This window comes from Octopus sinensis, linkage group LG3 (genome assembly GCF_006345805.1).
Source record: "Octopus sinensis linkage group LG3, ASM634580v1, whole genome shotgun sequence".
Classification (NCBI taxonomy): domain Eukaryota; kingdom Metazoa; phylum Mollusca; class Cephalopoda; order Octopoda; family Octopodidae; genus Octopus; species Octopus sinensis.
In genome coordinates this window covers 100,904,783-100,932,543 of record NC_042999.1, presented here as the reverse complement: position 1 = coordinate 100,932,543, position 27,761 = coordinate 100,904,783, and the positions used below count along the sequence as shown (strand labels likewise).

At 32.0% G+C, this 27,761-nt stretch overlaps 1 protein-coding gene across 4 annotated transcripts in view; it reads left to right on the top strand.

Annotated features, from left to right (window-relative positions):
- The window catches only part of LOC115209811 (tubby-related protein 4-like), a 646,703-nt gene that overhangs the window by 484,518 nt on the left and 134,424 nt on the right, over positions 1–27,761 (top strand). For 2 of the 4 annotated variants that reach the window (XM_029778366.2, XM_029778364.2), the window contains exon 7: positions 18,717–18,764. The exons of the other annotated variants lie outside the window; for them this stretch is intronic. In XM_029778366.2, coding sequence (XP_029634226.1) covers positions 18,717–18,764 — 48 coding nt within the window. The remainder of the gene's footprint in view (positions 1–18,716; positions 18,765–27,761) is intronic. 4 annotated transcript variants of the gene reach the window in all.

The following is a 27,761-nucleotide window of genomic DNA, read 5'->3' as shown; positions in this document are numbered from 1 at the left end:
TATAAGGATGATATTAAATATTTAAGAGTATGAAATCTTTTACATTCATTTTTCCTTTATGTTTTCATCTCTTCTATGAAGTGTTAAAATGGTTTGTGGTACTTCTCTGACCTGGTCACTCACAAAATTCATGTGCTCCTATTGAAAGGTAGTCATTTGTTAAATCGTATAAGCCACACTAAGTTTCACTGCATCTGTTCAATATCAGTTACTTATTAGATTTTCTGAACCTCATGTCTTTTCTTTTTAGGTTTTGTTTGCTTGTTGAATCAGTAATTTGCAAACAGAACTTGTAGCAACATTTTTTTTTCAGACAGTGTGTAACAGCTTTCCTCAAGGATTTTGTAGCTAGTCTTAAATTTTCGTAATTCTTGGAAATCTATTTGTTGGGGAAGTAAATTGATCAGGGACCTTATTTTGAAACCTGAAGTAATTATATTGTGGAAGAGTCAACTTAGTCATTGTAGAACACATAAAAAACATAAATAGCTCCCTTACCTTCACTATCCATTTAATTATTCTTGCTACTGTTATGAAGAGTTGACCTAGCTACTTACACAGTTCCATTGGGCCTGGTTGAAATCTTCCATGAATGCAGTGTTTTATAAAATGATATTTTCGAAAGGTTGTTATCTTTTTCAATTTACATTGATCAGGGTTTCTGTAAACTGGCTGAAGATTTAACATTTTCAGAGTTTTACTTGTTAGACTATTCATTTAATATTGAAACTGAAGCAAATTGCATTGTAGAAAAATTATTTTATCAACTGAAGAATACACAAAATCTCTCATAATCTTTTTTCATTCATTTCTGAATAGAGCTGCCTACCATGAAGAATCAAAAATTTGATTAGTCTTTTGCCATAGAGCCACTGATAAAATTTATCTGCAAAAATTAGGTATTGGAATATCTTATAAGGCTAATGATTTTTATCTCTTTCTGAAGTTTGTTTTGGTTTTATTTGTTGATTTGTTGAGATTTATATGAGGTACAGAGTTTTAGGACATGAAAATATTTTAAAGTTATCAATATGAGATACATTTTCTTACAAAGTGAAATTGTTGCAAAGTTACAGTCAATTTCAAGGCAATATGAAACAGACCCCATAGGGTTTTTTGTAGTCTGATTAAAGCTTGTAAACTTTCAGATATGGATTGGGTCGTCCTATAAATAATGTGGTTTTTTCAATTAAATGAACTAAAAGTTAGAGGGGAACAGGATGAACTACCTGCATCAACTTGCTATAAAAGCAGGTAGTAATTTTACCTTGTCCTTATTCTTAGTACAAATTTTGAAGAGTGCAGTTCGATTTTAACAGTTATTTTTTTCAAAGCTATAATGTAAATGACAAAGTGCGATGAATATTAATGCAGTATACGGGGATCAGACAATAAGCATAAGTCAGTGTCAATGGTGGTTCCAGAAATTCCAAGCTGGAAACTAAAGCCCAGAAGATTAGCCTCATCCTAGAAGATCTGTAGAGCTCAATGAGGACGTCCTACAAACCCTGGTGGAAAAAAAATCTCATTGTAACTGTTGAGGAACTAGCAGAGAAGCTTGGATTTGATCATTCAACCATTCATTGACACCTACATGCCATCAGAAAAGTCAGCAAATTGGTTCAGTGGGTGCCTCACAAAGTTTCCAAGTCTAATCACATGCAGAGAGTGAACGTGTGCTCTTCTTTGCTATCATATCTCATGAATGAACTTTTTGGGGATCAAATAGTGACTGGTGATGATAAATGGGTTCTCTATAAAAATGTCAAGTGCTGAAGATAATGGGGAGGGAAAGGAGAAGCACTGGCACCCCAGGCTAAAGAAGGTCTTCACCCACATAAGGTGTTGTTATCTGTTTGGTGGGATATGAAAAGTTTAGTCCACTTTGAACCTTTAAACCTAAACCAAACGAAAACAAAGAAGATCTACTGTGAGCAGCTTGAGTGGCTTAAGTCAGTGCTAGAAGAAAAACCACCATCTTTGGTTTCAAGATGAAAGATGTTCTTCCATCAGGATAATGCTCAGCCACATACAGTGAGAATGTCATTCCAAAAGCTAGAGCAGTTTGAATGGGAAATGATGCCCCACCCACTATATTCACCAGACATTGCCCCATCTGATTATCATATATTCCACAGTTTTCAAAATCATTTGGATGGAAAAAATATAAATTTTGTAGATGAGGTCAGAACAGAACTGGATGAGTATTTTTCATCACATACAAGTGAATTTTGGAAGAGAGGCCTTGCAGTCTACCAAGATAGATGGAAGAGCATTGTAGAAAATGAAGGAGAGTATATTTTAGATTAAAAAAGAACTTTATCTTAATTTTGAAAAATAAAAAAAGTATAAAAAGACCATTATTTATGAGATGACTCAAAATTTGTTTGTAGGTGACTTCATATGAGGCTCTGTGTTGAAATTGCAGTAATATCATTGTGGACGATATATTTTAGCCATTTAATATTACACAAAACTGCTATATTCACATTTGATTAATCCATAATAATACTGATTTTATAAAGTGGTAACAATTTTTTGACTTCTGTGATATCATTCATACAATTTCACTGTACCTGTTTGAAAAACAGTTACTACTGAACGTTATCTTTTTCTATCACTTTGTTTCTTTTTTAAGACTTTACGTGTTTTTCAAATCAAAGCTTTTGTAACATCACCTTTTACTGACTGTATGTAATAGTATCTTTCTTGGTTTCATTTGTTTGAGTGAAGGTTTCAAATCTTTCAGAATTGTACCTGTATTACAGGTGATCTGATGTGAGATTATTTATTAAAAGTGAAATAGTTACATCACAAAAGAGTCATTTTCACAATTTAAAATCTCTCAAAATTTGTTACATTCACTTTCTGTGTGTTGAGCCTGAAGCAATTTCATCATGGTAGAATAACTTTAAACATTTAAGAACACACAAAATTTTTTTACAATTACTTTTCATTTATTTCTTAATACTGTTTACTATGAAGTATTGAAATGATTTGAGGCACTTCTATGATCTGGTTGTTTAAAAAATTTATGTGCACCTGTTAGTAATTAGTTACTAGTTAGTTTTTATAAGCCTCAGGGATTTTCATTCCTTTTTGTTTTTTATTTTTATATATTGCATTTCCCAATACTGCTTGAACTTCATTCAGTATACTATTACTTGTATGCTAATGTAAGTGATTTCATGGTGTTATATATGAAATTGTTTGCTTATGCTTTCAGAAAACAATAGATGATAGGTCTCTCCTGGAACATACTATAATGTTGATAATGAGATATTTTTGTTTGGAAATTAGAATTTCTTCATATGTTGTCAGTAATTATTGAGTGATTGTTATTTATATCTCCTGAATATAACAGATGAAGTTTGATTACATATATTTGTGTGTGTTTGCTTTTAATATTGATAAAATATATGAGCTATAGTTTCATATATTAACAAGAATTTCCCAATTTACAGAAGAATGTGATGAATGGAGAATTGGTTTATTTCTTTTAGTCATGAAGCAGGGCTGTACCCCTAACCTTTGCAGGCTTCTTTTCTCTTTGCTCCCTGCAAATTTATTGATGACTTTTGGAAAATATTTTAAATGAAATATCAAAGACAGATTGTTAATTCAGTCCTCTGAATCTTTATATTGACCCATAGCACTGACCACAAAGATATAATAATAAGTAATTAGATAAATAATTTAATAAGAAAATAAATAAAATATCAAAAAATATAGGCAAAAAGAAATCTTTTCATTTGGAATATTGAATAAATGATTTCTGAAGATATGGAAAATTGCCAAGTTGAGAATATCACAGAATGAATCTTGTGTTTGTTTGTTTGTTAGTTTTGATTTTGGCAGAGCACAGACCTATGGCATGGAGATTGTTGGTCAAGTGTTTAAGGTCAGTCTATAGATCCAGCACAATTAATATGCCATATATGTAAATCAAATATATTATCATGTCACAGTTACCTCGATAATAATTTGCTCTGCTCCTGGAAATATTTGAGTAACAATTCCATAAAGACTATTCTGTTAACATAACACTGAGACTGTTACTACAGTGTTAGTGCTATGTTTAATTGTGAACAGTCTATAGGTAGTGACGTATTAAGCACATATTGTGTCAGAATGAATCTCTCTCTCTCTCTCCTCTGGTATAGGGTCTATATCTAATTTATCTATTGAGCTCCTGTTCTCCCATTTGTAAAGCCAAGCATATCTATATTTGTGTGTGTGTGTGTGTGTGTGTGGATATATATGTATATTTATTTACTCAGCCTGCTAGAGTAGCAACTGAGTCTCTTTCAAATCACACCTTAACATCTTAAAAAAGGAAGAATTGTTGAATAATATGATTCTAGATGCACTACAACAGTGGGGAAAAATAGCAGATAATCATGACTGGAAAGTCTTGATTAAATATCACTGTAAATATGCTTAACCAAGTCCAACCTTGTGCTAAAAAACAACAAAAATAATGAATCTACTGAAGAAGCCTCTGTGAAGTCACCTGACCTGGCAAATCTCCCACAATCATTTCCTTGCAATTTTATAAGGGCAAAGGATACATTAGATAATGTGAACATAGCCTAAAAAAAAAAAAACAGACAGGATGGTTATGGCTGGAATGTCTTTGATCATAGTCCTGCTCAGTTAAGAATGATCTGGGGTTAAAGAACAACCACACATCAATGCTAAAAGTAATTCTCATAAAATGCATATTAAAATGTGTATTTGATTTACTCTTTAAAGTCTTCATTTTTCGTTTTTTGTAAACTCTGTGCATATGTGCATATGAATTTGTGTGTGTGTGCGTGTGTTTACATGTACATGCATGCACTTGGGTGTTCTGGCAAAAACAATTATGTAAATTATGTAAATTTTTTCATCTGGATTTAATAGAATCAAAAGCAATGTTTTCAGCAAAATATTAATGGAGCATATAAACCAGATATTAATATTTCTTACACACATATTCCTACCAAAAATACAATTTAGAAAGTCTTCAAAAATTTAATTATTTTCAAGCATCAGTTGACCAGAATTTCCACCCTACCTGTCTTTACCATAACTAAATTAACAGGAGTTTTAAATTCATCCAATGATTATAGTTGAATGTTAAAGACTTCACTTAGACTAACCATCCAAACTAATGAGGAAACCTATACGTGATTACTCGGCCTGCTATAAATAATAACCAAATCTACCCCAGATCACATCCTACAGTCTTATAAATAGCAGTTGTCCTGGATACATTATGTCTGAATAAAAGGCTGGATGGGCATAACTAGGGTGTCTTTGCTCATAAGGTCTGCTTAATGAAGGCTGGTTGCATCATGGCTCACCAAAATTTATAAACAACAAGGCCCCAAAACCATCAGTTATCAGGCTCACTTTAAGTAACCTAGATTTTGAGTTGGGGATAATAGCACTGACTGCTGCTAATCTAGATCTATCGATAATTATTCAATACAACAGTAATTATAAAAGCATATCAGATATACACAAGTTAAAATTACATATATACCATTAATATAAATTTGATTTATGAAAAATCCCTTTTAATTAATTTTGGAATTTAAAAACTAAACTTAGAATATAAGCACTTTTAGCCAATGCCTTTTCTGGACAGCTTTACTACATACCTTCAGGTCTGCCCATAGAGACACAGCCAAAAATGACTATATTCCTACCTCAATAAATTTAGATGCCCATATCTGAGACATATAACACATTAATGAACTAGCCTGATTAAATAATTATCTAACAAGAAAAGGGAAAATCAAAAAAAGCAGAAAGCAAGTTAATTAAAGCTAAAAGAGAAAATTAATAATAAAAGTTAAGCTTACCCTAATTCAACAGCATATTATAGATAAGTTTATTAAATGCTTACTTAAAAAGATAAAATATACAAAAGGTAAAGTTGACCTTGGTGGAATTTGAACTCAGAACAAAAAGACAGACAAAATACCATTAAGCATTTCACCCAGCACCCTAACATTTCTGCCAACTTGCTGTGTTAGAAAGTAAGTATTCATTTTAGAAATATATTCTCATCTTAACATTATAGGATGGAGTGTTACTTCTAAATTCCTTACTTACTGACAATAAATTTCATCACATTTCACCAAATAACACTTTTTCTAGTAATTATTGTTCAATGCAACTAATGAATCTGAATTCCTCATGCAATTTTCTATTATTTAAGCCTAAGAAAAGTATACTTTTATTTTAAAATAAAAAAAATTATGTTGATTGAAGGTGAATAGGTGCCTTACTGCCCCCTTGAGGTCACAGATATTTTGATGTAACTTTTTTTCTACTGTGGTTGAATGATATCTATCTATCTATCTATCTATCTATCTATCTATCTATCTATCTATCTATCTATCTATCTATCTATCTATCTATCTATCTACCTATATATATATATATATATATATATATATATATATATATATATATTATATATATATATATACTAGAATGAAAATTGTGGGTGCAGAATCCTAGAATATTCTAAAGTATTGAACCTGGAAAAGTACAAAACAAGCAGTTATGCCTGGAAAGGATAAGAAAAAAAACTTATGACGTTGCTACTGAAGTTAGAATTTAAAAGCTAAAACAGTAATAAATGCTCTTTTATATTTTGATTTTTACTTAGAAGTTTAAATTAAAATACTCAAGAAGCTATTTGTTTTCAGTTTTAGTGGAAGGACTAATTGCCTGCAAGTACACACATTAAAAATTTCATATTACAAATTTATGTATTTAAAAAACTCACATAATAACAATTTAAGCAAGATTGACAATTATAACCCCTAAGGTTTAAAGAAAAAAAAGCAAGTCATTACTACATTTTGCACTCAATTTGTTCATTAGCTTTCATTTTTTTAAGAATATTTTTCTAACTGTAAATAGAAAATACTTTGTTATTTGATAATGCAAACTTTAAAGAAATTAATTCTTTTGTCTCTTAAAAAAATTTCTTTTCTGTTTTTACTCTTTTGAATTACATATATTCTACATGAGTTTAATTTTATAACACTATGTCTGTGATTTAAAATTTTGGGATAATGAGTTTTGTTAAGAAAATAAAATTTGAAAAATAATATAATGTTAAAAATAAAACAGAAATGATTTAGCATAACACAAAGAAATCTTTAAATCAAAAGTATTAACTTAAATTTTTAAAAATCGCAATAAAAAGCAAAAAAAAAGAAAAATTTTAATTAAAACAAAACAGTGCACACACTGTTTGATGAACAATTTCTGAAGTTTATTTAACAAATTCTAGCTTCAGCAACAATATTTTAAGTTTTTTTCTTCTGGTCCTCTACTTTTCCAGGTTTAATTACTGATTGTTCTGTACATTTCCAGATTCAATACTTAAGAATATTCTAGGATTCTAAATCCACAGTCTTCATTCTAGTCCACCTTTTTCCAGGCCATGCTTCTATTATTATAATCAATTATATTTACTTTCATAATTGAAAACATGATACTATTGTATAGGTGCAGGTGCAGCTGTGTGGTAAGAAGCTTGCTTCCCAATCACATGGTTCTGAGTTCAGTTCCACTGCATGGCACCTTGGGCAAGTGTCTTCTACTATAGCTTCCAGTTGAACAAGGCCTTGTGAGTAAATTTGGTAGATGGAAACTGAAAGAAGCCCATCGTGTATGTATGTATATAATATATATATATATATATGTGTGTGTGTGTGTCTTTGTGTCTGTCCCCCCACCATTGCTGTCTATGTCCTTGAAACTTAGCAGTTCGATAAAAGAGACTGATAGAATAAGTACTAGGCTTACAAAGAATAAGTTCTGAGATTGATTTCTTCGACTAAAGGCGACGCTCCAGCATGGCTGCAGTCAAATGATTGAAACATATAAAAGAGTAAAAGAGTATTGTATATAGGTTTTAGGTACAGATTTTGTTCAAACTTAGAAATTTTGTTTGCACCTCAAAATAACAAAGGATTAATAGGAACATATCCATTAAAAATAAACATATTTTAAAATGATTTTAATTATAAAATAATGTTATATTCTATTTAAATGAATAATTAGTTTCTTTAATGAGTGAATTTTAAAATTTTTATGTGTTTTTAATATGTACATATATTAATACATCAACAGAATAATAAAAATTGATATGAAATTGCCAAAAAATCATGATTTCTTTATGCTTGAGATTTTTCAATGAGTTTCTCTCTGAAATATTTGAGTCCAAATAATATAATTTTTCTCTAAAGAAGACAAAAGTGATTTCTTGACATCATCACTTAAAGCCACACAACTTTTTTGTAACTAATATCTTTTGACAAGGTTTTCCCCATAAGGTTCTTTTCAGAGGACTGTTTCATCTGAAGTAAATCTCAAATGCAAAATAGTTGTAAAAACAGCTTAGAAGATTGGCTAAATACCCTTTAGAAATAGAAGAAAAGTGGCCAGCAATCCATTACAGAGTATTGAGTCCCACAACTCTCAAGCTCTAGTTAAGTACTGTGTAGCATTAAGCAACCCATAGCATCAGATAGTCTTTTATATTGCTAAATATCTTGAAATGACAAAAATATTTTGCTTTGTTAAGATGTTCACCTTTTTTCTTTCACTCAAAGCCACCCCACTTTTCTGTCTTTTGTAGCTAGTATTTTTTTAATGAGGATTTCAACATAAGATTCATCTCATAGAGCTCTTTCATGTAAACACTACTATAGTTTAGTTTTCTTTTACAATGTCTGAGATATCTTGATTCAAAGTCAGTTTTGGGGGTTACTTACCATTTTTTTCATCACTTAAAGCCATACTACCTTTTTCCTAACTAATTTTCGAGGTTTTCACCAAAAGATTCCTCTCAGTGAACACATTCTTTTAAACCCAATCAATTTATATTTTTCTTTTAAAATAACTAAGATATTTTGATTCATAGTTAATTTTTTGCCTTACTCTCCCACTTTTATCTTTACATTTTTTAATGACCCAAATTTCATCTGAAATGTAGTTGAAGACTGAACCATCATTGCTAAAAAGCCACATTCAATTTGGTTGAGAACTGAATTAGTAATGAAGCCCAGAAGTGTTCACAAGTAACTACAAGTTGACCTTAAGAATATGTTCAGATAATGATATATGAACAAATGCGTGTGCCTAAGTCCCATGGCTAGAAATTTGCATACCAGTGTGCATGTACATCTACACAGTATGCATACAATTGTTATGCATTGCTTAATTACCATCATATCATGCATCCTGTCTCCCTCTCTCTTTCTGTCTCTCTCCATCTCTCCCCACCCCTTTCTCTCTCTCTCTCTCTTTCAGGATATGTGAGCTGGTAACTTAGCTTCCACTGTGTGTGTATGTAAAACACTTTCTATATATGTGAGCTCCTGAACTTCTATATGAGTGTATATGCTTACATGTGAAAATTGTCTAACCAGCAACCTGCTTCTGACCATATCTATATTTTGTACAGAGACATATAGGAAGAATACTTTTAACAGGCTGCTCGCTGCATTTGCTATGATGTGCCCAAAGTAAAAATCTTAAGCTAATATTCCTCTTCTTTCTTCTTGTTCTATCTTTCCCTTCTCACTATTATTTTTTTATCCATCTCCAACCTCATTCACTTCCAAATTCTCTTTCTTTTTCTCTCCAAGTGCTTCTCTCTCTCAACTACTACTCTGACATTTCTTTTTATCCATTGTATCTACACTATCATGAACCAAAGTCAAAGGAGAACTTTTCTTGATGGTTATTGTTTGAAACAACAGCTTATAATAATAATAATAATAATAATAATAATAATTTTTCACAGGGTTCTTGAAGCATGACCAGTAAACAAGTGCCACGTTAGTATCATGCCCAGCAAAATAAGCTGTGAGTTTTCATCACATAATAATGGTTTTAAATTTTGGCACTGGGCTAGCACGTTTTTGAGTGGAGAAGGGAAATCAATTACATCAACTCCAGTTCCTGACTGCTACATATTTTATTGACTCTGAAAGAATGAAAGACACTGTCAACCTCAATAAAATTTGAGCTCAAGATGTGAAGAAAGATAAAATTCCACTAAGCATTTTGTCTAGCATGCTAACAGTTCTGCTATCATGTTATTATTATTAATTATTTATTATTTATTTATTATTATTATTATTGAGTGAGAGAGCAGTGTATGCCATCAAAGTGACATTAGGGTAAAATATATGAAGCTCAGTATACCTGTCGTGACTACCTGTCTGATAAGGGTACACCAGACACATGCACCACAACCATATCTGCATGGCATGGTGATCTTATATCAAGATAGACAGCACATGACCTTGCAGGTGGGGTCCAGTTAGAATTTTCTTAAGGTCAAGTAGCCCATCCTGCTTGAAAGGTCCCTGAGTAAGGGTTGTTTAAGGATGTTGAAAGAAACACCCATGCTTCCAGAGGCATATTCAAACACCAAAGAATTCCTCTCAATACATGACTATGATGCTCCCCCGCTACTTCTGCTCCTGATCAGAGATGCACATATCATCAGCCACTAAGAGACATGCTCAACTGGTTATGGTCAAACAACTGACAAGCAAATCTGTGATATGGAACAGAATGTTTGCTGTTGCCCATCTTTTATATCATGACAAAACAATGTACATGACACTTCCAATCAGTTAAAATCAGAAGCCATGATAGCCACTGCCTGGTACTGCATCAGAGCATTATTATTATAATTATTTAGTGAGAGGACAGTGCATGACATTAAAGTGACACTGAGGTAAAATATACAAAGTCCAGTATACACATCATGACCACCCATCTGATAAGGGTACACCAGGCACATGCATCTCAACCATATGCGCACAGCATGGTGATCTCATATCAAGATAAACAGTGCATGACCATGCAGCTGGGGCCTAGTTAGAATTTTCTTAGGGTCAAGTAGCCCATCCCACTCAAAAGGTCCCTGAAAAAGGGTTGTTGTTTAAGGATGTTGAATGAAACATCCATGTTTCCACAATTGAATTATCCAAACCCAAAAGAATTCCTCTCAACTCATGGCTATGATGCTCCCCAACTACTTCTGCTCCTGATCAGAGATGCACATATTGTCAGCCACTAAGGGACATGCTCAGCTAGTTAAAGTCAAACAACTGACAAACAAATCTGTGGTATGGAACAAAATATTTGCTGTAGCCCATCTTTTATACCAAAACAAAACAATGTATATGATAACACATCCAATCAGTTAAGATCAAAAGCCATGAGATCCACTGTCTAGTATTGCATCAGAGTATTTATCATCATCATCATCATCATCATCAATAAAGCAGCAAACTGGCAGTCATTAGCAGCATGTAATCTGCCTGTATGCTCTGAGTTCAAATTCTGCCTTTTAGCTTTTTGGTGTGGATAAAATAAGTACCAGTTGATCCATGGGGTCCATGTAACCAACTTACCCTCTCCCCCAAATTTGCTGGCTTTGTGCCAAAATTTGAAAGCATTATTATTAATAATACTAATAACAACAGTAATACTAAGAACAACGAGTTTATTGCATATAGTTCTCAGGTGCTGTATGAATTCAAAGAGCTACATTTTACCTATAAACACAGTTGAAATTCATGGCTCATATGTCTTTTCAGGAGGTGTGGTTCTCAATAGATCAAGTTTAATCTGTTGAAGTTTATATGCATGTGTGGTGCCTTATTGTTTTACCACACAATTCTTCTCAGCTCCAAGTCTACCATAGGTTGAGGCTAGTTTCTTATGGTCTTCTGTTAAGTGTTTGTGATAACAATTTTGAGAATGTCTTGTGGAGTGATGGATGCAACCTGATGAAGGAGTAAAAGGTAGTGTAGGGTTTGCAAACTAAATGGTGTTGATAATGGCTTTGCTTTCTTCTGGTGTATAGTTGACATTGGTGTGTTGCAGTGTTCTGTTGGTAAGTCACTGTACTGAGGTAGTGTGTTGTGGATGACACAGTGTCTAACTTGAATGCATGTGGATATGTGTATGTACATATATACATACATGTGCATTCATATGTGTGTGCAAGTGTGCATATCTTTATATATATATATGTGTGTGTGTGTATATATATGTGTGTATATATATATATATATATATATATATATATATATATACACACACACACACACACACACATTCCTATCTGGCTGAATGTGCACTATGCATGAAGTTATGAAGGAGAGGGAAATCCAATCAAAGGGAGGTAGCAAACAATATCAGTTGATATGAGCTGTTACCCTCTGATTTAAATCAGTTTATTTTTGCTTTCGATTTGTTGTCTCAATATTTAGTTACACATGATTTATGTTCTTATCTGCCATTTTTAATAATGGCTGCTCCTCCACAGACATTTTAATTTGATTGAAGGTTGCTGCCGATATATATCGATACATATTGGTGATATGAAACTGTTAATATCATGCACACACATGCATATACACTTATGTCATATTTATAAATGTAGATGTGTCCATGTATGTGTGTAGGTATGTGTGTGTGTATGTATTATGCATGCATACATAATATACATGTATAAAGATGTAATGTTATTAGCCAATATTTAGCAGCATGTATTCAAAATATGACCTAATGCCTCTTCAACAATTGTATTGATAAAAGTTCTTTATATTTTCTCTTTTCTTTAGCCCTAAAGTGTTTGTTTAATACACTGTTTCCCCTTCCCATCTTACATTTTATTTCTATATATTTTCAATGAATATTGTGTTTATTCCTGCTATTGTTCATGTTTTTTGTTTTAGTTACATTCATCATCATCATTATTGTTTTTAGTCTTGCAGTTATTATTATCCTTTTTGTTGAATTACTTGCTATAGAAGAGATACATGGCTACCCTAAGTTATATAAGAGTGGTGGATGGTAAAGAAAATAAAGATATCAATGGTGAGGTGTTAGAGCTTATGTTCAAAGTATAAGCTCTAACACCTTATTACTGTATAAGAGAATATGAACTGAGATTTAGAAAGGCTGGATAGATAAGTTCATAAAGTGTAAGAGGGAAATGACAGATGGTTTGAGATGACAGTAGAGAGAAATGTAGTGAATGGTATTCAAGGGTGGAGGTGTGAATGATGGTTAATATTTGTATGGTTGAAGGAAGGTAAAAGAAATAGCTCATTAAAGAAGTCATAAGTAGCACAAGAAGGGTGGAAAGCAGTACTATAATACACCTATAGATAGATTTTTAAAAAAACATAGGGAGATGATGTGTGGGTGAGAGGTGGGAAGTACAAGGACAGAGATGGAGGTCAAAGGTATGTAGTGGTGGCTATAGTGAGTGAGGTGAGGACAAAAGTGGTGGTGGGATGGGAAGGGTGAGCTGTTTGCTGGCAGATATGAGCTGGTTGTTGAGAGTGCTAGATGAGAGTGTATTAAAGAGGAGATATGACAGTCCTAATATATATCTCAGAGGAGAGAGAGTGTTAACTGAAAGACACTGAAAGGGGAAATCAGTGTGGTAGGTAATGATGTTGAGAATGAGGGATAGATGTTAACTCTTTTTTAATCATATTTCCAGTAACATACACTACCTTTTGTTTCAATCAAATTTTAAAATCATAAAGAATTTGGTAAAATAATTTTGTCATTATTAAGCTGGCATCTAGAACATAAATTGGCATAAAATTTTGATGGAAGATTATGATTTAGATAATTTTTAAACGGTAGGCTTTTGTATCATAGTCCTAGGGGTGGAATCTGGTGGGTTGATAGCAAAATAGCTAAAAGAAGTGATTTGAGGGAGAGCGGGGAGGTAACTAGTAGCACGAAGGGGGTAAAATATGGCGGATTCTCCTGTAAAATGATTATAGCAGCTGAATTTTAAACATTGTTAAAAAAAGTGAGAGAGGAACAGGTGTTGTGAAAATGAGAGGTGTGGAATATATTGGGGGTAGGGCCCTCTGAGTGTTTAAACATGAACATAATCATTTAGGTCTTCATAACAAGATGCTATGCATCTTGGTCCTTTGTCATCTCCAGTGTGGGAGTTGACATCCTGAAATCAACATTCATTACTTCTGCCCATGTCTTCGTGGGTCTCTCTCTTTTCCTCATGTTCTATCCTCTTTAAGCAATTGGCACTCTTTTTACACTTCTGTTGTTATGCATGTGCAGTACATGATCATACCAGTGCAATTTTACTACCTAAAAAATAAACTTGAAGTTTAGTTTTTATTATTGCTGTTTAGTCTCAGGTTTGTCTTGATCAAGCAGACATATAGTCAATGGAATTCCTGCCATTATCACAACATTTTTGACCTCAGACACTGTTTGTATGACCACATAATTCAATGTGTCTTTATTTTATGAAATTGATAAGGCTTTAATTCTAGTAGGCTAAGGTATCATATTGGCTCCTTATTGGCTTTATCTTTTATGTTTTACTTGTTTAGTCTTTAGATTGTGCCCATGCTAGACTACTGCCTTGAAGAATTTTATCTGAAGAAATTGGCCCCAGTACTTATTATTCTTTTGTAAAGACTGATACTTATTCTAGCAATCTCTTTTTGCTGAAGCACTAATTTAAGAGGACATAAACACACCAACACCAGTTGCTAAGTGGTGACACACACATGCACCCACCCACCCAGCCACACACACACACACACACACACACAAACAACTTTCAGTTTCCATCTACCAAATCCACTCACAAAGCTTGGACAGTCTGAAGCAATAGCAGAAGACACCTGCCCAAGGTGTCAAGTGTTACACTGTGGGACTGAACCTGGAATCGTGATTGGGAATCAAACTTCTTACCACACAACCATGCCAGTTATTGTATTTGTTTTGTATGTTCTTGCATGCATCAGTGTATGTCTATGGTGAATGTATATATAAACTTCTATTTATCAACCTTTTTACAGTTGCTTTCTTCTACTTCAGATTATCAATTCACATCACGATGCTTATTCCTATTTCTTGTTAGGCTCTTTAGAAAACATTGCAACTTTGTTAAGAGGAAAAATTTTTTAATAAGTTAATTGCTAAGTTGCAGTACATTTTTGAGCATAGCAATCAATATATTTTTAGGAATATATTATTGTTACTGCTGCTTCTACTGCTGCAGTTGCTTTTGTTATTGTTTAGTTCCAGGTCAGCCCTGATCCAGTAAACCTATGATTAAAAACATTTTAGCTGTGAACAGCCTATCATTCTAGGTTATGTACGAAACTACTTTATTTCAGTTTATATTTAAGACAGTGGGGAGTTATCTGAGGGAGAGTTTGACAGCTCTTTCTTGCAGTTCAAAATGACCATAAAGTGGTATTTCTGTGTTTGTATAAGTGCCATCCAAATATGTATCAAATATTTAAAATTACCTTCCATCTTTATATCATTCTTTGGTTATTTCCTATGTCAACCCCAAATGTCTTAGGTCAGTTGTAACTCTGTGTAATTTCCTCACTTCTATTTATCAACCTTTTTACAGTTGCTTTCTTCTACTTCATATTATCAATTCACATCACAATGCTTATTCCTATTTCTTGTTAGGCTCTTTAGAAAACATCTAACCCCTTCCCCCTCTCTCATATCTCTGTTGCAAATAAACTACTTCATAGCTCTGCTTTCCAACTCCAGTATTTTTAGGATTTCCATTATCAACATTTTGCTACCACCTTCACACACAGAAATATATGTGTGTTGTTGTTGTTGTGAGTGTTATTGTGCGTATTTTCTGTTTTCTTCAAAGTACAATAACCATTTATTTGATTATCAAGACAATATTTAAGAGAAAAATTAAGAAAGAAAGAAATAGCAGCTTATTTCCAGCACAGTTCCTTGCTTGAATGAACAAATATCAGGAATGTTGATCTAATAATGAAAGAAGCTATCATCATCTATCATTCTACTTTCCCAAATCCTGTACCATTACTGATTTGATTATTTAAATTACAGAACATATATATCCTCTGCCTCAGTTCTATAACAGCACAGTTGCTTTGTTTGCTATCAGACCACACGAAATACATTTCTGCATCACGTGTTACTTACACTGCTTATAATCAGTTTATTTCATACTTAGATTCCTTCCTTCATTCTAATTTGGATGCATCCCTAAGTCTATTGAACCATGGATGTTTTGAAAACTGACTCTTTAGCATTAACTGTATCTATACTCAGAGTTTTATTTATTTATTTATTTATTTTATTTCTAATGATGGAGGAGTGTGTTAAACTTGAAGCCTTATTATCACATTTAAAATTTCAGCAATAATGTTGATTCTGTAATGAAAATTTGTTCAGTTGGATACAGGAACATGGTCAAAATCAACTACATGAGCTTTAAGATTGACTAGAATAAGATTGAAGAGAGAAAGATTCAGTAAAGATCCATTAGATTCAGTTACCATCCATCTTCATATAACTGGGTTTTTTTTATTAAACATTTGCTATTCATAAGGTCTGAGTGGAAGACTTTTCACAGGATCTTTAAAGAAAACAAAACAATTGCATATTTCTGTTGATTACATTTCCAATAGTTTTGATTAAGAATGTGTGATATTTGTTTTCTAATTCCCTAGTACAAACTAATTTACATGATGTCTTTTCTGGACATTTCTTTTTTTTTTTTTTTTTGCCTTTCTTTTTCATTCTTCGGTCTAAACTTTAAGATTATTTAATAGCTCTTTCTGAACTGTTCTTGTTCTGAGTGACATTTCTACTTGAATCACTTTGCTTTTCTGATTGCATTTTGCTTATCTAGCATTCTGGTCGAATTGCTATATTATTTCACCTGTTATCCTTGTAGCAATAGATCAGTCTTTGTTATTATTAGCACTGTCATGTCATGAAAGGTTGGATTCACCTGACCTTTATCAGTTAATTAATTCTCTTCCAGGTGTTCCTTTAATTTCAGTTAGCGCTTGAGGATATTAGTAGATATTTTTTGTATTTGTTTTTGTTTCGTATTTTTTTTTTCTCATATCAGGGTATGGTGTCAACTGCCTTAATTTGCTTGCCTTTATTGTCTTTCTGATCTTAATGTTAAAGCCATTCGGTGGTGGATTTTCTTTAACATAACCAGTTCTTCTTATTTAATATCAGCCTATGTTAATCATACTGTATTTCATTCTTAACTTAATAATAATGTTATTGTGTATTATTACTATCCCTATTTTCCCACCTTCTCTTATTCTTCCCTGTTTTTGCACTTTCACAAGTTATAAGCAGTTTATAAATATTGTGTTATATATTTTTATGTGACATGATTATGTAAATACAGGTAATAATTGGTATTTGTGTTAAGAGTTTTAATTATTCCATTTCAGTGATGTCATATTCTAATTTGTTGGAATTGGAGTTGAAATTTTTCAGCAACTAATTAGCAACAAAAGTGTACACACATATACATGCATATTCGTAATTCATTACTGAAGTGTGAATAAACATCCATGTACAATAGGCAATATTATTAGCTCCATCATATCCCCTAAAGACTGTTTAGATGTGCTTATGCCACCTCCTTGACAAATCAACTGAATCAATTCTCTTAAGGCCTTCATTAATTGGAGCTTAAGCTGCAAGATAAAAGCAAATGAATTTTCTGCCAGTATATGAAAATATTCCCAGTGAGAAACTGTACACTGCCTCAACCATTAAAATAAATAAGGAATAATCAAATAAATCCAGTCCAATCTGAGTTAATGAATGTTGTGACTTCATCAAAGAGTTCAAAAAGGTTAATGGTGTATAAACTACTGTTTATATTATTCAATTATATACAATTAATCTATGAGAAATCAAAATTTATAAATATTTTGTACATGTATGAATGGGTGTATTTGTGTGTGCAATTATTTCTTGCATATCCGTCTGCAGATGTATGTATATATATATGTGTAATATATGTACAAACATATTGCATGCTTAGTTTGATTAGTTATATTGATATATTTATGTGATGTGGGCTTCAAAATACCTTCGCATGATTTGTTTTTTTTATTGGTGGTAGGTAGCCTGTTGTAACTTAGAACCTGCATTGTTTATTTTATGTGTGCATGTATATATGTATGTATATATGCATATGTATATATGTGTATACATATATTTATATATATGTATATTTATATATGTTTATATATGTATGTATATTTATATATGTATGTATATTTATATATGTATATATATGTATATGTATGTAATTCATATATATATGTATATATATATGTATATATATGTATGTATATATATATGTATATATACATATATTTATATATATGTAATATTTGTATGTATATTTATATATATGTATATATATATATATGTGTATATATATATATATTATATATATATATATATGCATACACACACATATACAGTCATATATGTATTTATACATACACACACACACATACAGAGTATGTTATACTAAAGTGAAAGCTCAAGTGTTGCTGTTACATTTTGCAAAATTCCAATTCACTGAAGCAACAATTTTTACAATTACAATACATTCACATGAAGACACTCTTCAGAGCTTGCATAGAATCTCATGAGATATGAATAGTAAAATTTCCTCACTCTCTCTCTCTCTTTATCCCACCATCTCAATAACTTCACATTATTAGCAGCAAGCAGTACAACGAAAACCATTCTCTGTAGAATTGATAAGGATTTCCAAAGTATTTGAGCCACAACAATTTTCTCTAGAGCTTCTTTATTTTCTAACTCTACAGGGAAGAGTCTCTGCTGAGTGTGCTGACGGAGAAAATCCAGAAATGCAAGTAAGTACCGGAAATTATAGCTTAGTGCTGTGGACCCATCCATTCCGGTACCAAGTTTTGATTTTTTTTCTCCCATTTTTTTTTTGCACTTTTATCCTCCCACTCCAACCCCTACTTTGAAATTGACTCAAAGTTACTGGGTAACTCTCTCTCCCTGCCCCTTCTGCTGCTGCAGTATTATCTTCAAAGTTTTTTTTTTTTTTTAATGTTTCCTAATTTGTTTACTGATAGTATAAAAGACACTGCTTTGTTATTTACTTATTTATTTACTTCTGTATTATTTATATTGCCTTTTAAGGTTTCTGCAAATTAATATCACCAACATTATAATAATATTGCATTTGAGAATTAAAAAAAATTTTTTTTTCTATTTATCATTGCTTTATTAATATTATTATTTTTATTTTTTACATTATAATCACACATTTCCAAACATATGCATACGTAAATTAATTTAAAATGTAATACTGTAGGTTAGCTTGCTTGAATTTAATGGTTACCTATGACAATATCATTTTTGTGGAAACTAATTTAAAGCAAAAAAAAAAAATAATATATTATTTACATTGCTTGATTTTGACTCGTCGGTGTGTAACAAAATATTTTCTTCCTTATTAATTTAAATTTCTAATAAAATGTAACAAAAAATAACAAAGTAAACAAGCATACTAAACTTAATTAAAATATTGGTACACTTGCTAATGAATATAAAAATTTAATATAATTTGAAAATTTCTATGAAACATTAAATTCAATTTGTGTTTATTTGTATACATTCTTGTTTATATTTTGTTTTCATTTTTTGGGAGAGGATTTATTTTCAATTTTTACATTCTGTTTTGATGGGAAAAAAACTCTCAGGGAGAAAGGGATGTTATTATAGTCTTAACTCTCTTAATCTGATACCACATTTATTCTTTTGAAAATTTCTGACAAAGCAGTTAAATACTTTTTACTGTTGGACTACTTGACTACAAATTGCAGATTACAACTATGGGACATTTTAGATATTTATTGTGTAGTGTACTTAGGTAGATCACATCATTACAAGTTTCCTAATGTAAACCTATCTCTCAGAAAAGACTAGTTGACAATAAATTAGACACAAGCAAAAACATAACAAAAAACAAAAAAATATAGACTAAAGTGCTAAGTCAATATACTGAGGAAGAAAGGAAGTGATATTGGCATTTCAACTAGTTTTAGTTTGTCGAGGTAGATGAAGAAGAGAAAGAAGAATTTTGGAAGGAAAAGTGCACTGTGGGATTCTCAGAAAAGCAGCATGTACAAATTGGTAAACAGAAAGTGAGGAGAGTTGGTGGTTTTTAGCAGGGAAGAGCAGACATATACTGAGGAAAATAAGGAAAATCTGTATGTGTGTGATATAGTAAGGAATCAAGTGTGTGAGAGAGGTTGTGTGCAAATGTGTATATGTGTGTAATAGTGGGGAATTAAGTATGTGGGTATGAATAAAGTGTATTAATAATGTATTGACGGTATGAATAAGGCATAATGATATGTGAGTGGGTGGTATGAATAAGGTATCACAATGTAGAGTGGATAGGTGATAAAGGTGGATGTGAAGTGCATGGATGGGTGTTTGTCAGTATCTTGTAAGTGAGAGTAAAGGAAAGAAAGTGGCTGTGTTCAAACAACAAATTAACTGTTGTTCCCAACAAAGCTGGACAGCAGCAAGACCCTGCATTGTACAAGCCAGAAAACAGTGACATAAAGGTGAGAGTAGCTTTGAGAATTGTAGCAGAAATCTTCAAGCTTGAGTGATTCAGTGCTGTTACAGTTGATCTCTAACATATATTAACCAAAATGAACAACTAGCCTCTGACCAGTTTCATCTATATACTGTTAATGATAGAGTTGGCATATGGCATACTAAATAACACTTATGGATATGTTGGTGAAGTGCAGACTCTGTGACATGGAAAGATGACCTAGGACCATGCAGAGTGTTGTTCTGGATAAAGGTATAGGCAAAGGATCTTAGTTGGATATTACAAGGAGTGAAGTAAATATGGAGCACAAGATTTCCTACTTTGTGATTGCATCTGAAGGAAGAGAGAGAGAGAGAGAGAGAGAGAGGGGGGGGGGAGGGAGGGAGGGAGTATTCTGGAAAGATGTAAGAGGTAGCAGATTAGAGATGAAAGTTTTAAAGGATGTGCACTGATGAGTTTTATAGGATGTGCACAGGTGGTGAGATCGAAAACAAGTGAAGTTTGTGGCACCTGTACAGGTAGCAAAGTGAGGTATGATCAGCAGTGTAACAAGTAGTACCAAAAGTTAGTTGTAGGAAGAAGTGAACCATTTATAGGAATTAACATCTTAGCTGCAGTGGCAGAAAAATTGTAAGGAGATAGTGGATTTGGTGTGAGGTGGGATGAGGTGAAATCAAAGTAAGGGTGTAAGTCAATAGGTTTGTAAAAGAAGGAGGTATATAGGCTGGAGGTTGTCAATAGAAACAGATGTCAGAGTTGTTGGATATGGTAGATGTGAATTCTATGGTTGGGTGGAAGGAGTTTTAAATTTCACAGCTCCCATCACCATGGAATTTTTCTTGGACATCTCCTTTTCTGTGCTGCTTTTCACATTCCTTTCTACTATCCAATCTTCCTAGCATGTCATCTTATGAAACTGCTATCATATTTTCTAAATATCTTCTCCCTTCCTATGGACCAGCCACAACCTGGGTGATCCTCCAGTCCATAGATTTTTCACCCCTTGCCACACCCAATCTGGATCTTTGTCTGCTTCCACTCACATCTTAGCAACTTTTCCGTCATCTAGGAAATCACCACCCTACATATTTCTAGGTCATCTTTCCATCAAATGCCATCTTTAAACTACTGTGCATAGACAAAACAGGTCACTTTAGTGAACATTTGTTGGATATCTGAACAACAGCATCAGACTACTTAGGCCTACAGCTTATTACTTCAATTCCCTTGGGTACTCTCACCTTTGTCTTGCTGTCACACACACACATACACATACTGATAACTGCTTATACATTTACTCCACACCAACCTTTTTCAACTATACACCCCACATCACTCACACATTTTTACACCTTGTTCACACAACCCATACATTATCACAGCCACAAGTTTTCATACACTTAATTCCCCACTATAGTAGATAACCACATATAGACATATATACACACAACCTCTCTTACACACTTGATTTTCTACTAAATCACACATACACATGTGACACACACTTCAACATATTGCTTCCACATTTATTTCTCTTAATGCATGTCTACATTTCTCTACTAGAAGCTACCAAGTGTACTCACTTCTTGTCAGCCATTGCACAGTATACTTCTTTGAGCATCTTACATTGCTTTTTTGCTGTCCAATTTTTTTTTTTTTATCTTTCTTGTCTTCCATCTTTCTTGACAAAGGACACTAAAATGCCAATACCATTTCCTTTCTTTCACATATTATGACTTTGCACACACTTATGTAGGTTTTTTATTGTTTTGTTTTTTTTGGCTCTGTTTTGCTTGTACTTCACCCTGTTTAGCTTGTGCTTCATCGTGGACAATGCCTCATTCCTTCTGTTTGCATTTACTGTGCTGTCACATACCATAACTGGATTTACCAATACAAGATTAATAAAATGTGACATCCAACTGTAGAAACACTAACACTTCAAGTCAATATCCAAATTTAGAAAAATGTCCTATCTGTGATAATATGGAAAACAAATGTAAAAATATAAAACAATAAATGAGTAAATATACTTTTCTTTGCAGTTTTTGAAAATACCCATTTGTGATAAACTTTTTTGTGTATCTTTTTGCTATATCTTTTCTTATCTGCTTTCTTAATGCATACCATTGTATTTTGCTATAATTAATGGTTCATATCAGAATTTTATTAATTACTCATTGTTTGATAAACTTGATAAATTTTATTGACTTGTAGAGCAAAATATAAATTTAATTCCAATCTTAAATAATGCATTTTTTTGTCTATACATTTGAAATTAATATATATTGTACACCCATTTGTTTAAAGGCTTAAATATTAGAAGGAAAGCTTAGATTTGAATACAACTTTTGGATGTCATCTGGATTTTATTTGATATTATCAATATAATTATATATTATTAGCAAGAATATTTGCTTTATTAACAATTACAGAGGTAACAGAAACTTTTTTTTACTCCAGAATTTTAACTTGTTTTGTTTTTCCTTTGTGCCATTATCACTAACCAGTAAACCTTGACTGGTCGGGGTGACCAAATCTAGGTTCAAATACTCTCTTCAAAGGGTTGATGCTTGGAAGTGCACCAAACCATAAAATATACTGCTTTACTGAAGCATGACAAATAGCACCATTAAATATCTTAATATCACCTGTATGAACAAATTTAATATGCCGTAGTCCAGATATAATGGGAAAATGCCACAAATGATTAAGAGGAATCATCTTGATATTGTCAGCAGGGAAAAATGGCTTCTAAATGATAGCAGTATTGTTTGGCATTTGAACTGAGAGATTCCTTATTCTAGAGCAAATGTTCATCTATCATCCTCAGTAACTTTGCTATAAATAAAATCATGCTGTTGAAGTTATATAAATATGATAGATTTTAACATGTTCTGAAAAGGGTTCCAAACACAAATGGAATTTTCAAATATGGCTTAAAAACAGTGTTATTTCAAAAACAGGAAAAAAAGCAATAAAAATTATAATTTAACCACTATAAAACATTTTGAAATCTGAGATAAATGCTTATAAACCATGAGAAAACAAAAAGCAGTTTAGAAGAATGCCAGAAATGGAAAATTCTATGACAGAAATTTCTTTCATTACAAGATAATGGTTCTCAAGCAATTTAACAGGTTTTTAAAACATTTTATAGCAAATTAACAGATGAAGAGTAAAGTGTGCCTAAGAAAGATTATATTGTGAATTTAGTGTGAAAATATGCCCAGATTGATAGAAAGCTTTCTGAATTTGTTAATAATTATTTAGATAGTTGTTTCAATGCATGTGAATTGTGAAGTGAAAAATGATTAAAAATTCTCAGTGATTATAGATATGAATAAATAAAGCATTCAGTCCTAGGAAACTGTGTGGTCAGTGCTGTGAAAATCAGTTCAATAAAGAATAGGCTTATAAAATGAAGAGAATTTTAATATTTTGTAATGGGCTCTTTGTCAGATAAAAAATTATAAAGGAGATATAAAAAATAAAAATAAATAAAACTATACTAAAAATGCTAATTTCTTTAATTAATTATTTCTCACTTATATAAAAGATGAACCTATAAGGTTTTTCTTCAAGGTAACTTGCTAGAAATTGCACCCAAATCTTCCATAAATCATATCCTAATATCTTAAAAGAAAAAGAAGAAAACACTAAATAATCTAGTTCTAGATATATGATGTCTTAATAAAAGATGGGATGGTCATGGCTAGAATATTATTAATCCTAGATTTGGTTAATGTGAGCTGGCAATAACAACAAAACCAAAATTATATGTGGAAATATATGAGCTCTATCCAGTTTGTTTTGTATAAAGTAGAATATTACCCAACCTTTACAGAAAATAAGACAGTTCTATATTTAAGAGATGAGGAATTATGTACATTATTTAGATTATTTACATTTGACTGATATTTGTCCTCATCTTGTTTGTTGTTAACACAATGTTTCAGCTGACCCTTCAGCCTTCTTCAGGTGTCTTGGGGAAATTTTGAACCTGGGTTCTCATTTCTAAGGTATTTTTCAATGTTATCATTATTATTATTATTATTATTATTATTATTCAAGTCACAGCCTGGAATCGAACTTGGAATCTTGGAGTTAGTAGCCTGCACTCTTAACCACTATGCATATGGTGGGCATATGGCATAATGGTTAAGAGTGCAGGCTACTAACTCCAAGATTCCGAGTTCCAGGCAGTGACCTGAATAATAATAATAATAATAATAACATTGAAAGATACCTTAGGAATGAGAACGCAGATTCGAAATTTCCCCAAGACACCTGTTGAAGGTTGAAGGGTATATCAGCCAAAACGTTGTGTTAACAACAAACAAGAGGAGGACAAATATCCATCAAATGTAAATTATGAAAATAAAAGATTTGAAAATATTTTGTCAATAAGGTAAGGTATTAAACCTGGGGTATTATGTTGAGTATGAAGTGACAACAAACATCATACTGAACATTCCTTCGAAAACTGCTTGCAGTTAGTACCACCTTCCAGATTTAACTACCAAACCTTCTGTTTCTAAGTTGGTGGGACTTGTAACTCTTCACTCAAAATGAACGTCATAATGGACTGTTCATGAGACTATTCTGTGCAAAAGCTAATTATGATATTATAAAAAAAGAAGTGAATATTGACTTTTACCACTTCTGTACAAGCTTCACTACAGATTTACTCTATGGATTATCAGGTTACAGTGGACTAAGTTGCTACTACTTTATCTTCCTTTGACATGCACTTTGCTACCATTTGCACAGAAATTATGTTGTAAGACTTATCTACAGAATAGATTTGCAGTTAGTTTAGTTGTGTATGCATTGCACTCTACACCTGACACATTTTTTGTGTACATAAAATTGACATTGAAAGTTCATAATAAATACAGACTATATGCAAACCAGCTTCATATGTTAGATTTTGGAACTTCTAAATTAATATTTATCAACACTGCTTGACTAAGAATGAAGTACTTCGGACAGACACAAACAATGAGGAGGATTTTTGATACTGTTTATCATGTGATGTTGCACACCTTTTTATTTATTTTTTTCTTGTGAAACCAGTATTTTGCTATTTGATTGGCATTAAAATGAAAGTTATTTAGATGATCTTTCTCTTGACTAATTGATAAAAACTAGTAAGTGTAATGTTGGTTTTAATTATTATATTTTATAATTATTCCTTGTTCACAAAACTTCTTACACCATTAATATTACAAAAAATATAAAACTATATTCATAAAAATATGAGAGTTACTAAAAATGTAAAGAAATTGAAGAATAATTCATTTCAAGTTATAGGCTAGATTTTATAGTCATTACAGAAATGGTTCTATTGAACACCCACCATACAAAATAAGATCGAGCACTATATAAAGATGCAAAAAAGTTTGCTGTGTCTTCAAAAGAAAGTGGTTCATCACCAAACTTATGTAATTCTGAACACCACTAGTATCAGTTATAAGATTTTAAGAGAACAAAAACCCTACACCAAAAAGGGAATAGTCAAACTATTTAATACATAAGTGGGCTGTAACATACTTGATGCAGTGAGCTAAGAAATTGCAGTTAAAATTGATAAGAAAAGCTGATTATTCACATGACTAATTCTAGTCCCCACCCCCCACCCCAAAAGGCAATGTGACAGCTCTAGATTCAGATTAGAATTAAGTATAGAATGGAATTGAGTGTGTGTTGATCCCTAGTGGAAAGGCACCAAAAAAATAGTAAAATCATAGTTCTAAACTTAAATTAACTTGCATTATAAGATACATCTATGATGCATTTTTATTTTGCTGATCTTGCCAGAATATTTAACATGATCCTATATGAGTTAGATGGAGAAACTTTCTATATGGTCACAAAACCTGACAAAATATCAGCCCAAATATCCCTTGAATCATACCATAACTTCTTAAGAAAGGAGCTAACTTCGATTATGAGTGTACTTGATCAACAAGGGGTAAACAATATGATCCAATATTAATCCATTAATTTTCTGAATTATGAATACTTATCTCAGGTTTCCATACCATTAACTAGATAAAGGACAAATCTTTCTTTGGTAAGAGTGCTGATCTACTGTAAACAACATTTCTTGTAACATGAATTGAACTCAGCACTGTAAGCCAGCTAAATGCTTAACTCCACAAAATTATTTTACATTTGTGTGACTGTACTACCTGTACTACCTACTCAGTGAGAGAATCTCTGCATAGTTGCTTGACCTGTTAGAAACAAACAGCCAAATATCCCTCTTGTCTTAAAGGAAGGACATGTTGGCTAATTTGGACAATATAGTGTTGAATATACAAGAAGACAGGATGATCATGGCCCTTGAAAGTTTTTTAATGAAGATCAGGGCTGACCTGGGGCTTAACAATAATTAGGAGCTAGATGAACTCAGCCATAAGTCAGGTTATGATTGCAATGTTAGTAATAGGATACAAGACTTTGCTTAATTAATTGTCCAGTACTCAATTTTTCCCATCATATATGCTCTTACACTCCTATAAACTCAAATTAGAAAGTTAAGTGTATATAAGTGATTGATTAATATTATCTCCAGCAAAAAAAAATAATAATAATTGGAATTTGTCAAAACTCGTCTTATCTCTTCTACTTCATCGTATTTCTTGAAACTCTATCAATAAAACTCCAACTTGATGTGCTAGAGTATTCTTATCTTCAAATTATTTAGCTCTGGTTTTAGAAATTGTTAATGAACTACAGAAATAGTTTAAACACTTGATCAAAGACTGTGACTCAAATATGGGTAAATCTAAATAAATAACTCTCTTCAACACATAGAAAAAATATTCTTGATATTGTAATCTACATTGCCAACTTAGGCACAATTCTAAACAAACCACAACAGAACAATGCTTTATGTAACAGAGATTATATCCTGTTCAAAAGCACAGTGAAAAAATTATGGAAGCAATAGATAAGTTTTGCCATTAATGCAACCCAATCAGCTTGACTGTTTTAATGGTAGTAGGAAATTTAGAAAACAATTTTTTTTCCTGTAAATATTTTCTTTTCCTATAAGAGAAGTTGCATGAAGTTTGCTTTATTACAGTATAAGACACATAAACAATAAAATCTGTAAAAAACACTGTAGGAATATAAAAATATTGTGATGTACTAATTATAGATTGTGAATCTGAGATTCTAATAGGGAAAACAGACTTTGAAGTAGAGCTATCCAATATAGTAGAGGAAAATGTTTTAGTAGTTTAGACATGTGAAG